The sequence below is a fragment of the Macadamia integrifolia genome, chromosome 4 (genome assembly GCF_013358625.1).
Source record: "Macadamia integrifolia cultivar HAES 741 chromosome 4, SCU_Mint_v3, whole genome shotgun sequence".
In the NCBI taxonomy this organism is placed as follows: domain Eukaryota; kingdom Viridiplantae; phylum Streptophyta; class Magnoliopsida; order Proteales; family Proteaceae; genus Macadamia; species Macadamia integrifolia.
Window position 1 is genome coordinate 14080099 of NC_056560.1, and position 23792 is coordinate 14103890.

The 23792-nt window shown below is 39.0% G+C and overlaps 1 protein-coding gene across 9 annotated transcripts in view; it reads right to left on the reverse strand.

Annotated features, from left to right (window-relative positions):
• The window catches only part of LOC122076521 (inositol hexakisphosphate and diphosphoinositol-pentakisphosphate kinase VIP2-like), an 82222-nt gene that overhangs the window by 19205 nt on the left and 39225 nt on the right, over positions 1-23792 (reverse strand). For all 9 annotated transcript variants that reach the window (XM_042641846.1, XM_042641850.1, XM_042641845.1 and 6 more), the window contains 10 exons: positions 21500-21582; positions 21179-21241; positions 21026-21100; positions 19665-19790; positions 12490-12731; positions 12331-12375; positions 8468-8534; positions 8132-8203; positions 3113-3363; positions 2972-3029 (listed from right to left, as the gene is read on the reverse strand). In XM_042641846.1, coding sequence (XP_042497780.1) covers positions 2972-3029; positions 3113-3363; positions 8132-8203; positions 8468-8534; positions 12331-12375; positions 12490-12731; positions 19665-19790; positions 21026-21100; positions 21179-21241; positions 21500-21582 — 1082 coding nt within the window. The remainder of the gene's footprint in view (positions 1-2971; positions 3030-3112; positions 3364-8131; positions 8204-8467; positions 8535-12330; positions 12376-12489; positions 12732-19664; positions 19791-21025; positions 21101-21178; positions 21242-21499; positions 21583-23792) is intronic.

The following is a 23792-nucleotide window of genomic DNA, read 5'->3' on the forward strand; positions in this document are numbered from 1 at the left end:
TCCCCCCCCCCCCTCTTTTCTGTTTAAAACTCAATTTTTCTTTCCTTTTTGTTTGGATCCATGTAGTCGACCTCATTAAGTTGGGAGAACGCTTAGTTTGTTGTTGTTGTTGTAGTTAGCCAAGTCATTACACAAAATCCAAAAGCTCTTCCACACTTCTACTGGAATACCATTTGAACTGGCCACTTTACCTATTTTCATCTCCTTTAAAGCTTCCTTTACTTCCGATGTCCTAATTTTCCATATAAATCTAAGATTTGTGATTTCTTGATGGTTATTAAAACCTTTTAAAACACTATTACTCGTATTGTTTTCATTTAGTAAGTTGTTTTTAATAACACATATCTGCAAGCTAAAATTAAAGACGATTTTCTATATGTCATTGCCACTTTTTTACAACCCTGGAGTAATGAATATTGAATACTGAATTCTACCAAAAAAAAAAGGGTAATGAATATTGAATAGGGTTAATCATCTCCCTAAGTCATTTCTTTATCGATGGACCACTATATAAGTTTTGCTAGAATTCGATTCATCAGGGGAAAGGTTTGTTTATTTGGCTGGAGATTTTGCACCCTAAAAATAAACAAAAGATTCCCCTATTTTACATCCCTTAACGAACTCACCAGGTCATTATCTACAGCACCTGACGTAAACATGGACGTGGTGTCTGCCACGGAACCTGATGACAAAACTATACAGGCCTATACAGAAATCAGAACTGTTCTTCTTGTCCACGACAGAAATTTTGTAGAAAGGAAGTGCCACTGATACACAGTACCAGGAACCAATCAGGTCCAATCAATAGTTAATTCAGAGAAAGTACAAGAATGGTGTGGAATACGTTGGGTACAGTTTGGTTTCAAGAGGTAATGGTATGGTTCAAAAATTTGTTCCATGTATAAAGTATTTTTTTTTTCTTCTTTTAATAAGGATTTCCTTTAATGGAGCTAATTTCCTTGACTGTATGTATTTGGATGTCTAAGTTCCTGGAACACACCAATCCCAGTCTGGTGTTTTCACTTTCTAGGATAGTGATTAGCCAAAGTTGATACTGTAGTTCCAGTTAGGCAGCTTAAACTTAGAGCAAAAAATTTGGTCAACTGAAAGCTTGAAGCTCTAAGAACTTCGAGTCTTCGACACTTTAGCTACCATGTCTCTCTGAAAAGAGTTTAGTTCTACCCCTTTCATTATGAGTTTGGTACCCTAGTTTCAGATAACTGAAATGATTACAATTAGTGGAAAAGGTTTCTCTTTGTACAGAACTCTATAGGGATGTATATCCAATGTAGGAGTAGGTTACAAGTAACTAACCCCAAAAATTTATACCCCAAACAATTTAGCTTACAACCAGAAATACCCCACACAAGATAAAGACAAATCAACCAAGAATAACCCCAAAAGATCCAATCGACCAGGAGAGAGAAAATTACCTGCGATAGGACCAGAGAGAAAGAGGGGCGGCTGCAGCTGTGGAGCTCAGAATGAGCTGCAGTCTTGGGCGTAGGTAGCCCCTATGGAGGATACAAAAACCTAAAAAGTTGAAGGACTTCTGAAGGCTGGTTGACGAGATAAGTACTTTCTTGAAAATCAGCCCTAGGAGAGAGAATCTGTCAGACTTCTGCAGTAACAGTAGCTGGCAGCTTCGAACAGTCTTCTAACTAGTTCTAAGGTGGATCGAGTGGTCCACTTATGGTGCAGAACAGGTCCTCCAATGGTTCAGTAGATCAGATCCTCATTATATGCAATATGGGAGATCGATTGGCTTCACAAAGAGGACTCTTCTTGCTGGTCGATCTCAAGGAACAGAACTGAATTGTATAAATTAAAAAGGGCAGCAACAATGGACAGTAATAGATAATCGATTGCAGGAATTAGAGAGTAATAACAAAGGGAAAGTGGGGGAGGAGTGGCCATCTCGGCCCGGGCTTCTCACCTACAGCTATCCCGGCTGTTCTAAGCAATTGATTGCAATTTTCTTCATTCAAATCTGAGAATTGAAAGTACATATGCTCCTCTATATATAGAGGGCCGAATAACAATCATAACATAACTAGGAGCTAGTCTTCAAGTAGGACTAGACAATACCTAATTGGACTAGGACTAGAACTCCAACATGGAGTATCAATTAACTAAGAGCCTTTGATAGGCAGGTACAATCGATGGGCCCATTGGGCCTGATTTAAGAAAGCAATTAATTAGACCTTCTCGTAATAATCGATGGGCCCAATGGCCCTTATTTCTAATTAATCACTTAGCCACTTAAGTGGCACTTAAGCTGAAATCGATAGGCCCTTTTGGGCTGGGCTTTTCTTCCTGTGATAGATCCTCCCAAAGTGGGGATCTACATCAATATCTCCGTATTTTTTTTTCTTGTGACTACCCTTGAATCTACATTACACGGATGCGGTGTAGCAGTTAGAAACTGGCTGGACATAAACTCCTGGTTATAACAAAGACCCCAAAACATGATTCATGGACAGCTGGACTCAAAGATTATAGAGTATATATCTATTTTCAAATATCAACTGTTTTTAATATCATAGATTCATAAAAACAATTCTGTAAGCATTATGAAAGAGATCAAATTGTTCATATATAAAGGCACACGTAACTAATATAAATTGTCAAGGAATCATCTAGGCCGAAAGGCGAACCTTGAGGCGCAAGGCAATCAGATACCTAATTTATCATGGCACCCAGACCTAAAACCCCTGTCATGAGCCTTCCATGTGTTATAGATATTATAGATCACAAGGATTGGGTTTCACATTTCTACCTATAACATATTATTACAAGATCATTTTTACTGTATTACGTTTTAGATTTTGACATTTATAAACCAACATTAAACAAAAATTTACCTTGATAAGAAGAAACATGCGTAGAACTATTTTTGAACTTTCTACCTTCTGATATATGACGGAAGAAAATGAAAAGAAAAAATAAAATAGCAAAATACAATACTTACTGATGTGAAATAAAGGCGTGTCCGTACATGTCGTTCAGGTGTCTTGACATTGGCATACCTGAGAGAAAATAAAGAAAATGATTAAAAATTTATCAAGGGTGAAGAAAGAAAGACCACAAATCAGAAAGGTCAGACGGGCACTTTGGATCCAAACGGTATTTTGTCTCCTTATCATCATCATCATCTTGATCCAGTGACATCTCACTTGTAGAACTAGATCGTCTTGTGTCTTCATTCTTGACAGGAAGTTTTGAATGTGAATCAGTAGTTTTCTTTCCTGTCAAGCATGTCGAACCTTCGTCTTGGTTACTTTTTAATTCAGCAACACTAATTGCTTCTTCACGAGTGTTCCGCAGATCAATCATAATCTTTCCCAACAAACGGCGGGCAATCTGAGTCATCACATAACAGGAAACTAAATGAATCCAGTTACATGGAAACAACTATTCATTAATTTTGGGCATGTCTATTGACCTACATTCCTTGTGAGACTAGCTCTCACAGATTTAGAGATGAACAAAAGTTTAGGTAAAAGTACAAGCACTTGTAAATTCTGTGAAAGGAGAGGACAGCAAGGCAAAGAGGTACTTAGACAGTGGAAGTAAGATAATTGAGCCAAAAAAGTTCTTGGAAGCATGGTATATTATTAAAGATCCTCTTCCCAAGGTCATCAAAACAAAGGCAATAGACCTCCTGGCTTAAGAATGTAGGAAATAAATTGCTTTACATGTATGTTATACTGCATCAAACAAAGGAAAATGAATAGCATTTTTTCAAACATAGAACTCAATATGAAACAATTCTAGACCACACAAATCAAACAAATCCAATTATTTCATATAAATGGGCTGGTAAAGCATCCACTAGCTCCCTGACTTTACTCTTGTTCTTCTGTCTCTTTCACTGAAACTTAAAACTGAAGCAAAGAAAAAACTCACTTGGCACAGAGCATAAACTGATCTAAGGCACCTTCACAAAACAGACTGAGACTCAAGACAGCAAGAACAGAAACTGACATCATCAAAGTGTATAACAAATTGTGACCAATGATGAGGTAATTACATTAATCAACAGATCCAGAATTTAGAAGTTCTTTGAACCCAGCTTGGAGGTAAGTGGTGAATTCTAAAGTTTCTATGATACTCTTCAAAAATTTCAACAGAGAAAAAATAAACAAGAAAAGTAAGGAAGGTAATCTCAGCAAGGTAGTCAAAATGGATAATTGATACCCAGGCATATGTGACCCTGGAAGTGAAGCATTGATTACTTCAAGCTTAGGATTTCTAGTCAAGAACAAAAATATGTGAATTTTCATTTTCAATTTAAGGGTGGTATAAAACATTGATAGCAATGAAGGCCCCAACTATGCAGTAAAACAAATGATATAAGACATTAAACCCTATCAAAAAAAAGCGATATAATATAAGTACACAAAATGAAGAATGCGAAAAGAAAAAAGTAATCCCCTGTCCCAAAGAGACAGTCTTGTTTGAAAAAACCCATATTTAAAGGACGTTGTTATTAATGCATTAATTACCCACTAATTCAAACCATTCCCCAACATTACCCTTATTAGTTTGGCCTATGTAATCACTTAGGCGAAGCAGCTAGGTGGTTTGCAATCCTTGGGGGCGTGATGGTATTGTAAAATCCCTTATCCAGGAAGCAGTAGGGAGCGGTCTATGTCAATTTAGCAAACCAACAGAAAGGGATAATTATGACAAGCTGAATACAATAAATGTGGATGATTAAGTAGGGACACTATAGGAAATCCAACAAATTTTTTATATCTTGGCTTGTAAAATGGATACCCATTTTGAAACAGTGCAAAACATCAAACAGAACTATCAATGTGGGACAGAGACTAAAAAATTACAACCAAGTTAAGGTTACTAAATGTCCGGGAAAAAAAAAAACAAAGTTTTGACAAAATAACAAAGTCTAGACCCCAAATCTAAACCTTTGAAGTAGTCAACTAGTCGGACATCGTGATCAATTAAAGTTCAAGACTAATCACACTGATGTAGTTCAGTACCAAAAAAGAGCAAAAAGGGTTTGCAATAGGAGGGAGCTGGCTGAAGAACCAAGTTTATGGTTATGGTTCCTTACCTGTGTATGGTATAGTTGTCTACACTACTCTATGCATGTGTGAAGCGGAAGATTTGATGTATATTCAGAATATCTTATTGAATATTCTTCTGCTTTACCTAGTTTCTAATTTTGTAACTGCTTGCATAGTCTTAAAGTTATAGCTAAGTAAAAGTTTCTATTTTTGAGTTATTTCCTTGTTTTGTAATCGCAAGGATCCTCCTTTGAGAAGATCCCAGTTTTCGAAATACTCTTGCTTTTTGGCACCGTTCCCACAAAGGGAAGAGTTTATATTCTTGTAATTGCTCAATTATTATAAATAAAGGAGAGAAAGTAGGGCTACAACCCATAATTTTCTATTGTGAGACTTTGCTACTGTGGCGAATCAGTTTCACACCCTAGGTGCTAGGTAGTGAAACCTACCACAAGCCAGTGGTTGTGAATCCCTAGCCATATATATATATATATATATATTTTTTTTAGTGAATAAACAATTAAATTACGAAAGGAGAAGAACATACAAGGGAGAGAGGGAGGGGGGAGCGGAAACAAGGCAAACAGGGACAAATTCTTAGAAAAAGAAACAAGGAAGGGGGAACAAAGCACTAACTGCCAGCCAACTGGGAAAAAACCATCAAGGAGGGGCAATGGATAAAATAGAAAGGGGAAGCCCCCAGGCAACAACAATAAGCTTGTTCCTTGGGGAATCCCTAACAGGATGATGCACAAGACAAGCAAATTTGGAGATGACCTCAAAATAGATGTCATTCCAAATGTGATCATAGGAGTAATAATTGGAAGTGTATATATAAAGATTCCACTCCATCTAGAGGTGATTGATGGTGGCACAAAAACCAAGCTTCCTGGTGATGTTACATATGGTGGAACAAGCAAATGTCATATAAACCTAGATTCATTCTCTGCTGAAGGGGAGAATACTTCTTCTGGAAGCCCAACAGCGACTGAGGACCTTTTCCCAGATGATAGAAAAGAGGGGCAGGAAAAAAAGAGATGGTTGACATCTTCCGAACCATTTTAGCAAAGACAACAGGAGAGACGAACTAGAATGTGTTGGTAGATGAGAAAGGACTACGTGGGGAGGCAATTAGAGATGGCACGTCAAGTTGTGAAACTATGGAGAGAGAGAGGACCTTTGAACCAGATGATGTTACGCCAAGGAGCAAACGGGACCAACAATTCTAACATGATTCCAAGTGGAGGTGGAGGTGAAAAGGCTGTTACGAGAAGGGAGCAAAGAGAACTTGCCATCTCTACCCAAAAAGGAGGCATGAGAGGAAAGGAAAACTAGATATCGGCTAAAGAAGGGATGTAAATTGGTTGGGCTAGGCAGGTCTCAGTCGAGCCTTCACCCTTGCACCATGACCTACCTATTTAAGGAATGAGTTGGTCTCGTGTCGGGTTCCAGGCTTTAACCGGTCTTCTTTTAATTAGGCTAATTGGGTTGTAATCAGGCCTTACATGGGCTAATGCTCCAATAAAGCCTTAAACAGACTTTAAATGTCTTAGATTTACAAATCTTTAGTATATTTACTAAACTATCTACAATTTAGAAAACTTTACACTTAATTACATCCAATAATTGATAAAAATATCAATACATACCCTATTCTACCCAAAAAAACAAAATATACATATAAAAGGTTGGGATAAACGTGTTGAGTTTGTAAACAGGGTAGAGATGGCACCGTGTACTACCTATTTATAAATGGGTCGGGCTTGAGCCCGACATGTTTAATAATTGGTGCAGGTCAGGTCGATCTTCAAACGGTCGGGCCAAGTTATTTCTGTCAGTTCGGGCTTAGGATTGACACCCCTAGGCTAAAGGAGGGTAGGAGAGGGGAGGGGACCAAGCTCCATTTGAAATAATAGCAGCCACCGAGGTAAATCAACTCGTTGATAGATGATTGTGCTTCTACAAGACTTTGGCTAGACAGTTGGCACCCCTATGGAGTTTTTTTTTTTTTTCTTTAGAGGGAGACAAAATGATTCATTCCTTTGGCTTGAATAGATTAACCAAGGTTTTTGACATTATTTAGGAAAGTGATTGGGTCCCCCCCCCCCCGCCATTTTCTCTTCTCCCCAACTGGTTGCTATTTAGTTTTCTTTCTCAAGTATCCCCAGAAGGCCTCCTTGAGCAAGAGATTTGGTCATTTGGGCTGCCCCCTCTTCAAGTATTTTCAGCTCTAACTCTAAGTCGCCTTGGGATCTTCTCAGAACTTGTGCCCTAGTTGTTCCTTGGTGCAATATGGTCTGGTTCAAGTCCCTTATTCCTCACCACTACTTCACTTCTTGGCGTGTGCTATCATACTGCCTCCCAACACAATCCTTCCTTATCTATAGGTACATCCCAGTTCCTCCTTCATGCTGCTTTTGTTGGAATGCCAATGAAGATGTTGTCCACCTCTTCTTTAGCTACCCTTTCTCCTCAAGGGTGCTGATTTAGGTGGACATGATCTTTGGGGGTGCTTCAGTTTGTGATTAAGTAGGCAAGCTTGCCTTTGAAGCAACTATCAATCATATTTGGTTCTAGTGCGATCTCAAGAGATGGTCTTCCAACTCTCGTTCGTCATTCCTTTCAACAGGCTTGGTACTCCACTCCCTTTGATGTCAGGGGACCAAACTGTTGGTAGTGCACTCTAGGTGTGTTGATTCCCCTAGAAATAGGCTTTTTATTGCCTCTTGGTGTCATACTAAAGAGGATGTGGTGATTTTGTATTTTAGTTTGATTTGTTCTCATATTCCCCCACGAGGGGCCCTTGTTTCTTCTCCTTTTGGTAATTAATTGTTATTCACCCAAAAAATTTGTCAAACATAAAATTGAATAATTATGGGAAAAAGACCTAAAAGGCAGTGTGGCCCTTACGCCCACACACACAATGGTAGGCAAAATGACTGCCCCGTCCCTTATGAAAGTTGGAAATCCCGCCCCTATTGATGCTTCTTTTAGTGCTCCCATTGGCCTTTCTCCTTTTCATTGGTCCTAACTCCTTATACTGATATGCTAAGTTAGAGATATGAGAATGGGAAAGAAAATCATAATGGAAATCGTACCTTGGAACCAATTTTGAGCTTCTGCTTTGGATTTATGCCATATTCATTTGGGATAACGCCATCTGCCAGTAACTGAAATAATGAAATGCAGGGTTAAGGCTACTTGTATAAAGACTGACATACTAGAATGCCAGAATGCGAAGACATGGCTTTTACTATCCATTCAAGTCTTAGGTTGACTACATGCACATGAATCCTGAGGAATATCAAGATCATGTGGACTGTATCCACTAAGCACTTGCAATGACTGTCACATTGTTCAGTAGTTTATTGAAAATATTATTCTTTCAACAAGTCATACTGCAATAAACTTTCAGGAGCTGTTTCTGTTTATACCTGAGCAACTTTAAAGAGCTCATCCAATCCTTCCAAATTAAGATGTGAATTGTGCAAGATGTCATATCTATCACGTGAAATGCACAATAGTGTTAATTGTGACAAAATAATAGTTGGGGTAGGACCATAGGAATAGAAATAGCACATAGATTTTGGAGATATATTTCTTTTTGCATGATCAATCATTCAATCATGAAAAATGTATTTGAATACTAAGAACTTTTGCCAACAAGAAGGGTAAGCATACAAGCAAGAAAATATCACACACTGTAATTAGCATGCACAAGCATATAAGCAATAGCTAAAGCCTAAAAGTGTATAGCCGTCTGTCTTTGTGATTTTAGAGCCATTTGAAAGGCTAACAACTAACAATAGGACTGTGCTATCTTGTGAGTCCAAGTTGATTTGGGAGAGCAATGGATAGGGTGTCAAAACTGTCGCAGAATTCTATTTGTGAGTTTTAATTTAGTCAGAAGTTCAGTTAAGTATTGTTTTAGAGTTCCTTTACATGTTTAATGCTAATAGGGGAGCTGCTACAAGTTAAAATTTGGTTGGTTCCAGTCATTGATTCAAAATCAGGAAGTTGGCTTTAGACTAGGTTTTTGAGAATTTAGAAGATTTATTTCGTTTTAAATTCGAGTTTTAGTCTTTTAGTAAGTCTTAGTGTAATTGGCAAGTTAGAAACTAGATTATAAGATTTCAAAGCACTGAAAGCCCATAAAAGGGCATGGGGATATCAAATCATCTATATGGTTTTTTGATTGAACTAGTGAACTGAGGATTGACTTGAAGCCCTACTTTCCTAGGAGGGTCATTGTTTTATCAAAACCCTCATATCCTTCAATTCTAACCATCTGACAATAGCCAACTCACCACTTTAACCCAAGATGATTGGCACAAAGCTGCTATTGCTCACTGTTATTCTTTTCATACCTGAACCTAATTCAAATGAGTTTGAGAACCTTAATCCTATTAGCCTCAATCCTTCACAATTCTTTCTAATGAAGGGCGTACCCAATGCACGAGGCTCCCACCACTGCGGGGTCTGGGAGGGTCATAATACACAGCCTTACCCCCTCTTAATGGAGAGGCTGCTTCCCGACTCGAACTTGCAGCCACTAGTTTGCAGTGGAGCAACCTTACCGTTGCGCTGAGCTCCGCCCTCTAATTCCCTTTATTTCTGAACCCTATATTTCCAGTATTCAGCAACTCTAGCCATATCAGAACTCTAGATTTGTGAAGCCTCTAAGAAACCTAAACTCCGTCAATCCTAGAGCCAAGGGTGGGTAAGCTCCTAGTCAACATGTGCCACCTAACAACCATGGGCGTTTGGATGACTAAATTAAGGAATTTGAAGGAGTATTTAATTTCGTAGGAATATTAATCTGTTTTTTATCTTAATTTAATAGTCAGTTGGGTCTTTTCTCTGTTTATGCAAGTTACTTCGAATCCTAGAATGAGTAGGAGTACCAACATGACATGGCGTCAGGTAATTTGCAGTTTTACCTTGTAGTTTTGAATTCCTGTAGGATTTCTTGCTGAAGAGGGGAGAGCAGAAGAGGATGGGACAACAGGGGGAGCAAGGTTATTGGGCAGAGAACTAGCAGAGGCAAATCAGTCTGCAAGCCAGAAAAGGGGTGGTGTTCAGCGGTCACAAGAAGCTGGAGGTCTCCAACTGCTGGTAGGTATGAGGGAGTTAGGAAGTGGCCCATAATTGTCACAGTATCTAGGTGATCCAAGGCATTGGAAGGGATCTAGACACAAGACGACACCAACAAAGCGACCAAGGTGTCTGCCTAAGTGACGCCTTGACAACTATGGAGTGCTGCTGAGGGGATCCTGAGGGGGAGGGAGAGGGGGAGGGCAAAGGTTCTGGGACTTCGCAAGATTGGGGTCAGGGCGGCCTGTGTCAGCAGCTTGAGGGGGGTAGACCATGCCTCAGAAGGGTGCCAAAGACGTTGCAAGACTGGCAGCGGGTTGGCAACTGCTCGAAGCATGCTTTCTTCCGTAAGGAGTGTCCAGTGCCATCAACAACAATGTTGTATTCCGGCGGAAGTTCGTTGGCAGGGGCTTCTACACAAATGCAGAAAAAAAGCTAGCCTTTCCAGGCTTTCTGTCGTGCGGACTGCGGTCCAAGAATAACGGCTTCTCAAGGACAGAGCTGATAATACTCCATCTGTCTTCGTAGTATAAGTGTAGGGGAATGCTAGGAAGGGAGATCTCTAGAGGGAAATGGAGCTGAGATCAACATGTAGGAGTTGCTTGACTTCCTCAAAGAATTGAGAAGTTAATGAAGTGGCCAACCAGAGAGATCTGCCATTTGCCGGTTTCCTTGTCAAGTAAATCTAATCAGTAGGAGGGCAAGGGTGCCCAAAAAGGGAGTTCCAGGCTACACGACACCTAAAGGGTGGTGTGGAAAGGGAGGGGTCTGGATAGGGGGCAGAGGGAGGAGGATTCTAGAGCCCGGGAGGAGGGATTCCCTAAGGAGGCCTGGCCATGACAGGAAAGGGAAGGCGCTATCAGTGAAGGGAGAGGGAGGAGTGGCCACCGGCTGTTACTAGTTGGAGACTCCTCTTTACCAAGAAATAGAAACTGAGGAAAAATATCAAAATCTATAATAGCCATTTAGGGCTTATTAAACATATTCCTCTTTAATAAGCCCTAAACTGCTATAATCAATCTTGATATTTTCCTTGGTCCATATTTCTTAGTTAATTCCAAACCTATTCTGTTATTCAACATTCCTTTATTTGCATCTACTTCCAGTTTCATATCTATTTTTTGTTCTGCATCAATTATATTGTTCCTAGAGGTGTCCTTCTGCTGATCACATTCTTTTGAAACCTAATTCTAGGGCTTCAGAGGTATCAATTTACTCTAATTAAGGAACCCATTCTCATAAGCGACTCACTTGAAATTTCATCTTATGTTTAATCTCAATTTTAGCTTGATTTTGATTCTCACTTGCAGAAGTTATGTGACTTCTCCCTTCTAAACTAATAAACTATAGAACCTATCATAATATCATTGCTCCCTCATGATTTTTTTTTCTATAGATTTCATTTTGTTGCACTTCCTTAATTTCTCATTTTGAACCAGATTTGTTATACCCCCCCTCCAGTGAGTTTTGGTGATTTCTTCTCACACCCACTCCCTCCTTTAAAACCCTAAGCATCTGGAGATCTACAGTAAATAAGGTTGACCCCTTTAGGCCAACTCTCGTCTAGGGTGTGGTTTTCCTTATAAATCCTGCACCACACATATGCCTTGGCTTATTGGCTGATGGTGTTACTACCACTCTTAGTTTGACTGGTCTTCGAGAAGGCCACCACTTCCTACACCATGAATAATTTGAATATTCATTGAGCATCCATAAGTTCAATAAATGAGCCAATTTTGCAGGAAGACATTGATGGATGGGTAATTGTTACAGACATAGCTTTGAACAATTATTGAGGTTGTAACTCAATGAAATATGTTTTCTGTCTATATTTATATTTCATATCTGACTCTCCAGTCTCTACAGAAGTCATGGTGCAGCAAATGCCAGTTAATAAAGTTAGGTGTTAGAAAAAATCCTGTTCCATAATGTTGAGTTTCTATTATGTATACTGATTACTGACTGATTGAGACAAAGAGGATGACCAAATAAAGCACTTGCCACAGCATTCAGGCAGATCCTTCACAGTGATAAACGTCAACATGTGTAGGGATCAATTGAAATGTGCAAACATTACCACCTATACGATTGAAATTTAGAATTGAAAAGCTCCCGTCAATAAGAATCATGCATGTAATTTATCATAATAATCATAATTTTTTCAAAGAAAATCCATCCAACACAAAATAACTATATCCCTTACTTGCAAGAATCATAAACATCTGGAATTTGTGTTATATCAAACCGCCTGCATGAAAATTATAATGTCAGTGGTGCTACTGTCTAATGATATCTCAAAGCAGGAAATCACACCCCAGTACCCAACAGAGAGCCATTTTATCAGTTAGTGACAAGAGCTTACTCCTTGCGTTCATTATATAAGTCCCTTTCAAGCTTTTTCCAGCGAGCATACATCAAAAGGAAACCTTCACTACCACAAGGTAATCCAGAAGCAATGCGACCAACATCAATATTACTCTTTCCAAGGGCCTTTGCTTGGTCATATGGAGGAAGAACTGCATATGTGCTAGTCATTGCAAGTTTCTCATCTTCATCTTTAACAAGTAGTTTCACTTGCGCTGTGACCTTTTTGGTCAATTTAACCTATCCATGAGAAGCACATTGATAAGAAAAAAAGTTGACACAAAACACATAATCAATCAGTTTAATTCTCTAGCTCTTCAAAAAAGATCTTATTGACATCTGAAAAATAAGTGAATTAATAAACAAACAGCAAGAATTAGAACGAAAAAGGAGGGTAGGAGAAAGAAAATGGAGAAATAGGAAAACCACAAACATGGAGTATAGAAACACAAGTTAGGTTAAGATCACCCATATGGAAATTCTGTTACAGTGATTGATGGACGGGGCAAAAAGTGGAGGGCCCTTGGATATTTTGACATATCATCAGGCAATTTAATACATGGTCAACATATTGGATCGTTCAGTCTAATGGATGCCTAGGTCAGCCAATGACATGACAGAAGAATTGGCTAAACATATGTGATGGACTAAGAATCTGTTAGTATCCAAGGTCTCAGTTATAAGTTAGCATATCGAGAGGGTGGTTTTAAATGATACACCTCACAGCTATTTTGTATCAGTATCGGTCATAGTAGGGGTATCAGTCAGCATATCACAATTGAATAATGGGTTAACCATAGTAGTCATGGCAGCAAAGCGAGCCGAAAGGTGGATTTGATGCCTTGTCGCCTCGGGGCCTAGGTTGCTAAGTCATCACATATAAATGCAGGGGGGTAAGTGTAAGTTGCACATAAAAAAGCAGACAATTGTAAAATATCAGAGTTTTTTTCCTTAATTTTAATTTCAAAGAGGATAAAATAAAAAATCTGGCTCCTTCTACTCATAAGTCATAAAATGGAAGGTCTAATGTGAAAAATGAAGAAACTTGCTTTGGAATAATTCTATATGGATCGATGGTAGTTAGGGTCTATAAACACAGACCTTCACGCACTTTATCATAATTTTTTTTTATCTATTCCCGTCCACACCCCCCCCCCCCCAAAAAAAAAGAACCATTCTTCAAGATCTCCACCTGCCTTATCTTTCTGGCTTCCTACTCGAGCCTCACACCGACATCGAACAGAAGACCAAAAACAGGTACTCCACCTTCTCCCTTTTTCCACTTCTTATTCTCCTCCTCTTCTTTTGCCAATGACGGCTGCAACTGCAGCTACTACAATCTTCTTCTGTGAGCAGCAGCATGTGTTGCTAGCTTGCTGCTATTGTCTTCTTCTCCACTGCTGTCATCATCGTCTTCTCCTCCATAATTGTTGGTGGCAACAACTGCGGCTGCTTTGTATTCAAGTTCCAATCATTCACTCAATGTCAATCAAACAAATAATGGAAGCAAAATCCAACAAATGAGCTATTGGTAAGAACTCTGTTCAGCTGTCTGCAAAAACACAGCTCTCGGCAGGCTTTGTTGAGACGTCTTGTATTACCCAGTTTGTATCGTCCCATATCGAAACAGTCGATACGACCCAAAACATATTATTTCTTGTTTTTTTGTATCGTTTCCATGTGTATCATACAGGAAAGGTGATTTTCAATACATATCGGTCCAGTATCAATACTTAATTCCTGAATAGTATCCCTCTCTGATTTGTTTCTCTTTCTGTCTTTTGATTTTGTTTAAGTTGTATGTTTGTTTGTGTTATGCTTCTAGCAATCCTGTTGTAATTGTGGCTCTGGCTTTGCTCTCAATTTTTCTTTTATTTTTTATGAGAGATGTATGTTTAGTTATTATTTTCTAGTTTTTCTTTTTAAATTACATTAAGAAGAAGCAGGAAAAAAGAAAAGATCTTGGGACATAATAAAATGAGCGTGTAGCTGAGATGAGGATGTTGAGGTGGCTGAGTGGCATAACTAGAAGAGATATAAGCACACTACAGGTGATTTAAAAGGTTCCCCAATACATAACTAGTTGAAAAGAGTCATTTGAGGTGGTTATGGCATGTAAAATGAAGGCCATTAAGTATGCATTTGTAAGGAGTGATAGTTTTGGATAACCTGGGAAGAAGTAACAACAAAAGATACAGATCCCTTAGTTTTAATTTTTAGCAATAAATATGGCTTTAAAAAGGGTTTGTTTGTCCCCTATCCCCTTCCTTTTCTCCCTAGCCCTCGAAGTTCTCTCCCGCTCCACCCAATCTAATACTGACCTCCATCTCATCTCCCTGCTCCCTAAATTCAAACCCAATATGCTCTCCCATCTTGCTTTTGCCGATGATCTCATGATTTTCTCTAAAGTTGGCTCCTTATCCATCTCCACCATAATGTCCTCCCTCCATGGGCTCTCCATCTCTTTGAGAACCTCTCAGACCTTCACATCAACCTCATCAAATCTAACCTCTTTCTCATTGGTGTCTCTGATTCCATGCACACCCGCCTCCTTGGCATCACTGGTTTCTCCTTAGCTCTCTTCCTGTTAAATATTTGGGTCTCCCTCTAATCTCTTCATGTTAACTTTGGAAGGGCAAGCTTATGTCCGATACGGGCCACCTCACCTTGATTAGATCTGTGCTTTAATCCTTGTACCTTTATTGGTCTAGAATTTTCGCCCTTCCCGCTTTTTCTATCAAAGCTATGGAGAAGCTCTTTTGTTCTTTTCTTTGGAAAGGAACCGATACCTCTAAATTCCTCTGCACAATCATCCCCTGGGCTAAGGTCTGTCCTAAAATTTGAGGGAGGTCTACGGTTGAGAAGAATTAAAGAAGCCAACTTTGTGGGAATTCGCAAGCTAATTTGGAAAATTGCTTCCAAGCATAACAACATTTGGGTGTTCGGGGTCTATTCCTCTCCGCTCAAGACTGATTCTCTTCAATCGACTCCCTCTCACAGGGATGCTTCCAAGGACTAGAGGAAGATCCTTGAGCTAAGACCTCTGGCTTTGACTACCATCTCTTCCTACAATGGCAATGGTTCCTCGACCTCCCTCTAATCTGACCCTTGGCACCCTTTTGGCATCCTCTATACCTTAATCTCCCCTAAGTTCATATACTCCTCTGGCCTAGGCCGATCCGCTACTATCGCCTCCATCATCTTTGATAATGGATGGTCCCCCTTTCTTCTGCTCCCCGCCTTTTCTTGATCTGTGGTCCACTCTCCCTCCCCTCCCCTTGGTTATAGCAGTAGAGATGAAAAGATTGTACGGATTCCTCTGCTACTGGAACCTTCCCTTTTGCCTATGCTTAGGACTTTATCAAATCCAAAGGGCCTCTAGCCCCTTGGAGAAACATCATTTGGTTCAACGCCCACATGGCCCGTCGTAGCTTTATGGCCTAGCGAGCCACTTCCAACTGTCTTTCTACACAGTCTTTTTCCTCATCTATCGACACATTCCAATTCCCCTATCTTGATGTCTCTGTTGGAAAGGTAATGAAAATGTCAATAACCTTTTTTTCTCCTGCCCTTTCTCCTCCTCTGTTTAGAAGAGAGCCCTCCCCCTAGCCAAAGAATGGATATGGATCGACATGACCTTCACCAAGGCATCTATTTGTGATATAGGGAAGTTGTGTCACCATTAACTATAGAGAAATATTCATAGATGAACTTCCAACTCTCACAATTTGACAATTTGGAAAGCCATCTACTTTGATGTCAACTCCAGGTTGAGATCCCTCCGTCATCGCACTGTCCACAACACCCCAAGAAATATGCTCATTGTTATCTCCTAGAACCTTCCTTCCCACTATTTCCCCCACCCCTCTCCTCCCTAAGATAGTTTTGTTTTGTGCGGTCCTTTTGTGGCGTTGTACAAAGGCTTGTCTATTTGTTAATGTTGTAGTTTTTTTATGGGCATGTTGGCCCCTTCTCCCCCCTTCTTTCCCTTGGATATTCTTCTCCTTGGCAATGATTTTATTTATTCATCCAAATATATATATATATATGAGAAGGGATACAAAAGGGAATATACTAATTATTGACTGGAGGCTGCAAGTAATATTAGAACGTGCAAGAAGAAAGAAGAAAGAAGAAGAATCAAGGAAGAAAGAATAAGAGAAAGGAGAAGTTAAGAAAAAATTGTACCCGGGTTTGAAAGAAGATGGAAGAAAACAAGCTAAAGAAAGAGGAAGGATAGAACTATCGACCAATGTGGTCACATGCAACTCCACAACCGGGAGGTAAACCCAAATCAAAATTTCATTCCATTATTCAATCTAATTCCATCGTTGGTTGGTTAACACACATACAAAAAGAGAACTCCAAACTGAAAATAGAAACTAACTCTACTTTGGAAACACCTTAAACAACGAAACTGAAAACAATAAGCACTTTCCAAAGTATCTAACTTCTACCAAGATAAAACAGACTAAAATAATATAGAAGATTACAATATTATTCCAATCTATTAAATAAATCCTTAATATCCTACTGGATGTTTCACAACCATAGTTTGACCTGGTTCATCTTGATATGGGTCTCCAAATGGGTTCATACTGATCCAAGGCAGCATTACTTAATAATTCTCTTTACCATTTTATTTGCATCTCAAAATCATAGTTAGACCCAATTCATCTCGATATGGGTCTCCAAACAGGTTTGTACTGATCCAAGGCACCGCTACTTAATCAGTCTCACACACACACAAACATTTCTTTAATCTCTTGATCCTTAGGACCTTGCTATTTAGTCGTACTTTCACTGACATAGTTTCAAAGAAGGGATGCACTTATTAGATAAAATATGATTACATAGTTTTCAATGCGGAGTTGTTTGTTCGAGTTTTTACTTTCGTGCTTAGCAGGGTTGTCAAGAATTGTTATCTCATTCCTCCTTTCATAAAAGTAGGTTGGGTGATGAATTGTCTTGGTGGTGGACATAATGCATGTAGGACGCTTTGGGTTGACTATATGGTATGTCAGGTAGACAACTGGTATCTTATTATTGTCTGTTGTTAGCTGATTTGTAGTGGTGCTTCAGGTTGACATCCGGCACTTATTATAATTAGCCATAACCTGTCAATCATTTTACATGGATCCTCGCGCTCATCATTGCTCGGAATCTCCATGTAGCCAACCCCATTAAGTTAGGATAAGGTTTTGGATGTTGTCGTTGTTGTTGTAGTTTCAAAGGAGGAGAAACAGAATAGGGGCCAACAAGCCTAGCCCATCAAGCAGTCCAGTTTGGGCCCTTGTGGTTGAATTTAGTCCAATTAATCAGCCAGATTTAAACCCATCAATTAGTCCTTTAAAGTAGTCCATGTCTGGAGTTTATTTTACTAGTTCTATCTTGACTATTAGTAGGTACTTCAAGTGATTAGTGTGTGTGTGTGTGTGTATAAAATAGAGAAAATATAATAAAAGAACAGAGGAAAATATTACAGGATTTACGTCTGGATGCCCAAGTGAATACAAAAGAAAACAAGAGAAAGGGAACTCACACCTTCGGCATTGCCATTAACAGGAAAACAAACCCAAACTCCAGAAGAAAAAGAAAATAAACATAAGCTTTCCTAGAAAAATGATAGGTCTACATTGGGCATCCTTTGTCAATTCCTCTTTCAAATGAGAAGGGAAATCAATCATATAAGATGTGGTCCCATGCTTGGAAGCTTCCTTATCCAATCTGCAACCGGGTTTGCCTCCTTATCACAATGAGTAAACTTCCACCGAATTGGAGACAACGAAATTCCAGTCTTGCAACACAAACCAAGGAATCAGCTTTGCAAGGGTTGCAGTAGGCTAGTCTCTGTTTTTATTTTCCTAGATGTACAAGGCACCACTACTAGATTGGTGGGTCTATACTTTCAATAGTTTCTATTTTATTAGTTTCCTTTTGGAGGGAGAAGACCCTTCTACATTGTAAGGGCCTTAGAGACTGGAGACCAACCTCACGATTTTGTTACTTAATAAAATTGGATTTTGCCTTAGTTGCTGTGACAGACAGTGAGCACGGTGAGATTCCTTGCAAAACATGGTGAGATGCCATAGGGTTAGTAAGAGAATTAGGCCATACATGAGGCCTTGGTCATATTCCTTTCTTCTTATACCATATTCTCTTGCATTCTTAACCCTATTGAAGTTGTCCGGGACCTTCTGAAGGTGTGTATTGCCTGCTGGCACCATTGAAGTAAGATATTGTCGTTAGTAATTTGAGAAGGAGGGCAGGCCATCCTCCATCCCTCCATACCCTACGGCAACCTGTTTTGGAGGTTTTCTGCAGAAAATTTTACTCTCAATTTGTCTATCAGTTCCCCAAGGGATTTTAAAGTGTTTTTCTACTGATAATACCCTACCATCAACCAAGAGTTGAGTTCCATCTACTGGTTAGTTTGCTGGATATTAGTGAGTTACTAATTTCTGTGCTAACATTCTAATTTCAGTCCTGCCTTATCTCTTGATCTAACCATCAACTTGTTGAGATATTTGGTGGACCATCTCCATTGACCCGGCCCTACACTTGATCCAACTTTGGTGTTGATCTGATCAGTAGTTTGTTAACTTTCTTAGTAATTGATTGTTATTAATCTGTCCCTTTACTCTATATTTCTGTTCTTCCTATTGTAAGAATCTAATCCTTGGATTCCTATCAAACTTTGGAAGTATTGTTCTTCTACCTATTTTCCAATTCCCACAGTCGGCCAGAACTTTGGTTTTATCCAAGCCTTGTTTCCTTAGTCATCATTTCCCTTTTGTAGCTGGAAATTATACCCTACAGTCCTACATGTGGGTTGGGTTTAGTTGCTGTTTTACAGTTTTAGTGAGTCTGGCGCTATCATTCACTCCCCCTTAACCACCACACCCCACCCCCCCAAAAAAAAAAATAAAGAGGGGGTGACAGGAGGGTTGTTATGGTTAGATTTTTTTTATCTAGTTTATTCTTTCTTATGCATTGTAATCTTTTCCCTCTCTAATTTGGTTAATTTTGTTGATGATGGGGAAAACTAGGATTTTTCCCCTCCATGCCATTCTGCTGATGATAACTGCAAAGAAAACCCCAATGCTACAAGAAATGATACAGCTATAATAAACAAAATTTATAGTTAAAAGGGATAACCCACTGTTGTCTTACCAATTTTGGTAAAAGTTGAGAAGCACTAGGGGGCAGTCCAGCACCATCAACCATCCAAGGAAATTCAGCAGATCCATTGCTGTGCACTGTTTTTGCACCAGATATAATGATCTCATTCAACCTAGCCTGTAGCAAGGAAAAACTTCCACAGTTAGATATCAGAATGACAAGAGAATTAACTCACGTTAAAATCATGAATGATACTGATATTGGAGAACAAAGCAGAAAATGAATCCTTCCTCTTTCTGCACCCACAATCCTCTAGTCATTGGCTTGAACTCATTAATCAATTGGTTGATATTCTCAGTGCATGATCAGATCACAGGCCTCACAAAGCATATGAAGGCCTAAAAAGAATTCTGGCAATACCATTGAAACATCAAATGAAGGTCCTAAGATTTGGTCTCTGGACTCTATTTCCACAGAGAAGAAAATGAACCAACTCACTCAAGGAATCACGGACAAGCTATTGTTTACCTTATGCATTATCTACCTGAGAAATAAACCCGAGATGCACCTAAGATCTCACCTTTCTTCATTTGCATCGTTATTCTTATTTTTCCAACTAATGTAGATACATGAAAAATTGAAACCATAAGTATTTTCAGTGTTTGTTTTTTAATCAAACATATCAACATGCTGGTTTTGATATGTGGAGATGGAATCTAGCGTTCCAGCAAGGATATCGGAACTAGATAAAACAAAATCCACATACAAACATAAACACACACCTTCTAGCATGACAAGAAGGAATGCAACTTCAGTAAATCACTAGAAGAGATGAAGTGGTTAGAATCAATAAACAAGAAATAACCTAGAGTTACTGTTTCTTTTACCTTGTTTTAACCATAAATAAGGAGAGAACAAAGATGTTGTTGCTTAAAGAATTAGAGCAGTTAAGATGTGGTCAATGCTTATAGGTCCTTCAAACTGAGTATTATGCAGTGAAGAAACAAGACATGCATGAAACACATGTATGTGAAGCTAGACTAGGAAGATAGAAGTAGGAACTGGTACAACTTAAGGGAACCAAGGAGTAGCATCAATAGGTCAAAATATGAGAAGAAATTAACAAGGATAGTTTGTACATGTGCAGCAAAGACCAAGAACTTGAAGTAGTGACATGATGCAAACCACGAATATTAAAATAGTTAAACGTTTTGATGGGCTTTCATTAAAAAATGCAGTTTTCTCTGGATTGATATCATTTTGACTGGTTTTAGAAATGTGGTTTTGCCTTGAATACTATTGTAAGGGTGTTCAATTCTGACTGACTCGACTGAGTCTAGTTTTCAGATCTGTCAACAACTTTGTAAACTCCAAAGCATACATGATTATACAGTTAAAGGAGAAATACCAACCTTTGCTTCTTCCATCTCAATGCTGGCATTGTCAAGTCCATCCAACATAGAGGAGTCTTTGCTCACAAGTGAAACCTTAAAAGGAGAACCCAAATAATTCATATCAAGCAAGCATAAGCAAGAAGAATACTTTAGTGGAAAGGGCCTACAAACCAGTATTGGAGTCAATTGCCCCTCCAAATCCAGAAGGCCCTTAGCAAATGCAGCAGCAGACATCTGCAAGGAACAAAAACATAAGCATGTCAGTTAAAACATGGCAAAAGACTGCCAATGATCTTAAAGATCTGGCAGTCAATCAATAGACACGAACGGATAATCACCCTTCAAAGAGCAGATCAAGGGAACACCGGAATGGACATGTTTTGAACAAACCACAATAGTATTGGATTTCTCAAGTTAATTAGTAAGTTCATTCCTGAATGTGACTATATTTTCAAAACAGGACGACTAGTACCATGCAAGTAAAGTTTATACCTGAACACGACCCTCATCTGAGCTGTATATTTTCAAATCATGACGGTAAGTACTATGCAAGCGAAGCAACCCTGTACCTTCACCTATAATCACCGAGTAGAAAATTAGATTTAGGAAGTTCAACAAATCATTTTGTCCCGAAGACTGATAAATTAAAGATCTCTTCAGTCAACTAGAAACTACAGGCTACTGCAGCATAGTAGTTTTGTTTGCAAAGAAAAAATTCGCACCCAAATGTTGATTCAGTGACTTGCAATTATACATATGAAAAAAGAAAAGAAAAAGAGAGGCATTTACGAGGGTTGGAGGGAGGCCAAGAACACCTAAGTCAACTCAACCAAGCCCCATAACAGTGGTCTAAAAGCTTGAACTGTTCAGGAAGGGCAGCATAAATGTATACATCAACACTTCCCTACACGTGCAGGCAAAAATCCCATGATCCTTGCATGTGGAGCTCATATGACATTTCCTTCTCGCGGCACCGAGGGAGAAGAAATGTTGATACCTCTGAAAATGATAGGATCTAGTATAAATCCATGCCCTTCTCCAATTTTCCATTCAAATTTACAAGGATATGCATGTTGAATGGATGGTATTGACTTTTAAAGGGGGGAGGGAAGAACCAAAAGTAGGGAGAGAGAGCAAAGTTGTCAAGGCGCCTAAGCAAACCAAGGTTGTCAAGTGGGGAAATTCAAGGCAACACCAGCAAGGTGCCAGTCAAGGCTAAGCAGCCTGGACGCCTAGACAACTATGAGAGAGAAAGAACCAACAGCAACAAATTTCACCTAGATGTAGTTTTGAAGAACTTTCTCTTATGAGATCTATTATTGCTAGTAATATGGCTTGTTGATGGCACAGCTGTCCACACACATCCATAATGATCCACTATCCACCCTAACCTAGGCTAGGTTAGGGGCCAGAACCGGACATGGTGACATAATCAACCTCTTCTTTAAAAGTTCACTAACTTGTCGATTCAACTCGGCGTTTCTCAAAACAATTGGTGGGATTAAAAGAAAGTGCCTACATCTCATGGTATCAGCGTATGAATGAAATTATGAACATTTTATCATTTTTTTTTTTTTACCAGATACAAGGTGGTAGATGATTCAAGGAAGAGGTGCTCTGGGAAGATCTATGGGTGGTGAGTTACCTCTCGCAGTTCTCAAAATTTATACAATCTGCCACTATGCAAAAACATTGTGGTTCAGCAACATAAGATGAGTTTTCTGTCAAACTGCGAATTTCTCTTCTTTAGAAGGAATCACCAAGAATCAAGATAGGAGAGGGTGACTCAACAAGCTTCTTCAACTTCTTTGCAGTTCTTCAGTGTATACTTGCAGCTGAGCAGAGAATATGAAGAATCAAGTAAGAAGAAAGTTTTCATCTTCTGAGGAGACTGTTTTCAGCTTGAGCTTATTTGACTCCTTAAGAATTGCTAATTTTGATTATTTGACTCCTTATGAATTGCTAATTTTAATCATTGAGATGGAGCGCACTAATTTCGAAATCTAAGACCCCCCCCCACCCCCTGGATCATTGTTCTTGCTTGGGTTCTCTCTTGCTCTCAATAATTCTGCAGTATAGTGGATTTAAGGTGGAAAGAAAATGTGCTTTATGTCTATACAATAAGGAGAACAGATCATCTCTTCCAACATTGTGAATCTGTTTCATACTTGGAAGTACTATGTTGGCATTTTTTTAGATGATTAATTACTCCCCTGGAACTTAAAATGATCTTCATTAGTTGCTCTATCTTTGAAGTCAATCCAAAAGCTCTTATCTAGTGGAAATCGATTACTTAAAACATCTCTTGGGGGTTTTGGAAGGAAAGGATGAGTGTCTTTTCAAAGCAAACTTCATCATTGGACGCATATTATATCAGTAATTGGAAGAATAATCATGATGTAGCCAAAAATTATGAAGAATTTTTGGGATGTGGGAGGTTTTCCAATGGTATTTCAGCGCTCCGTTCAACCATAATCCACAGAAAGTGAGAAACTCTTCCTTTTGGCTACTATTACAGTCTAATTCTTTACATATATACTACTACAGCTGTACATTCTTCTCTTTATTTAATGAAAATATCATCTTGTGCCTATCAAAAAATAAAAAACCCTAGGCAACTGAATACATAAAAGAAAGAAAAGAAAATCTAATATATATCTACATAACTATGCTCGTGTCCCTGTTGAGTAGGTTGATATAGACTCCATTCCTGTTTGACTCAAAGCCACCACATAAAAACAAGGGGGAATAAGTATATACAACAACAACAACAACAACAAAGCCT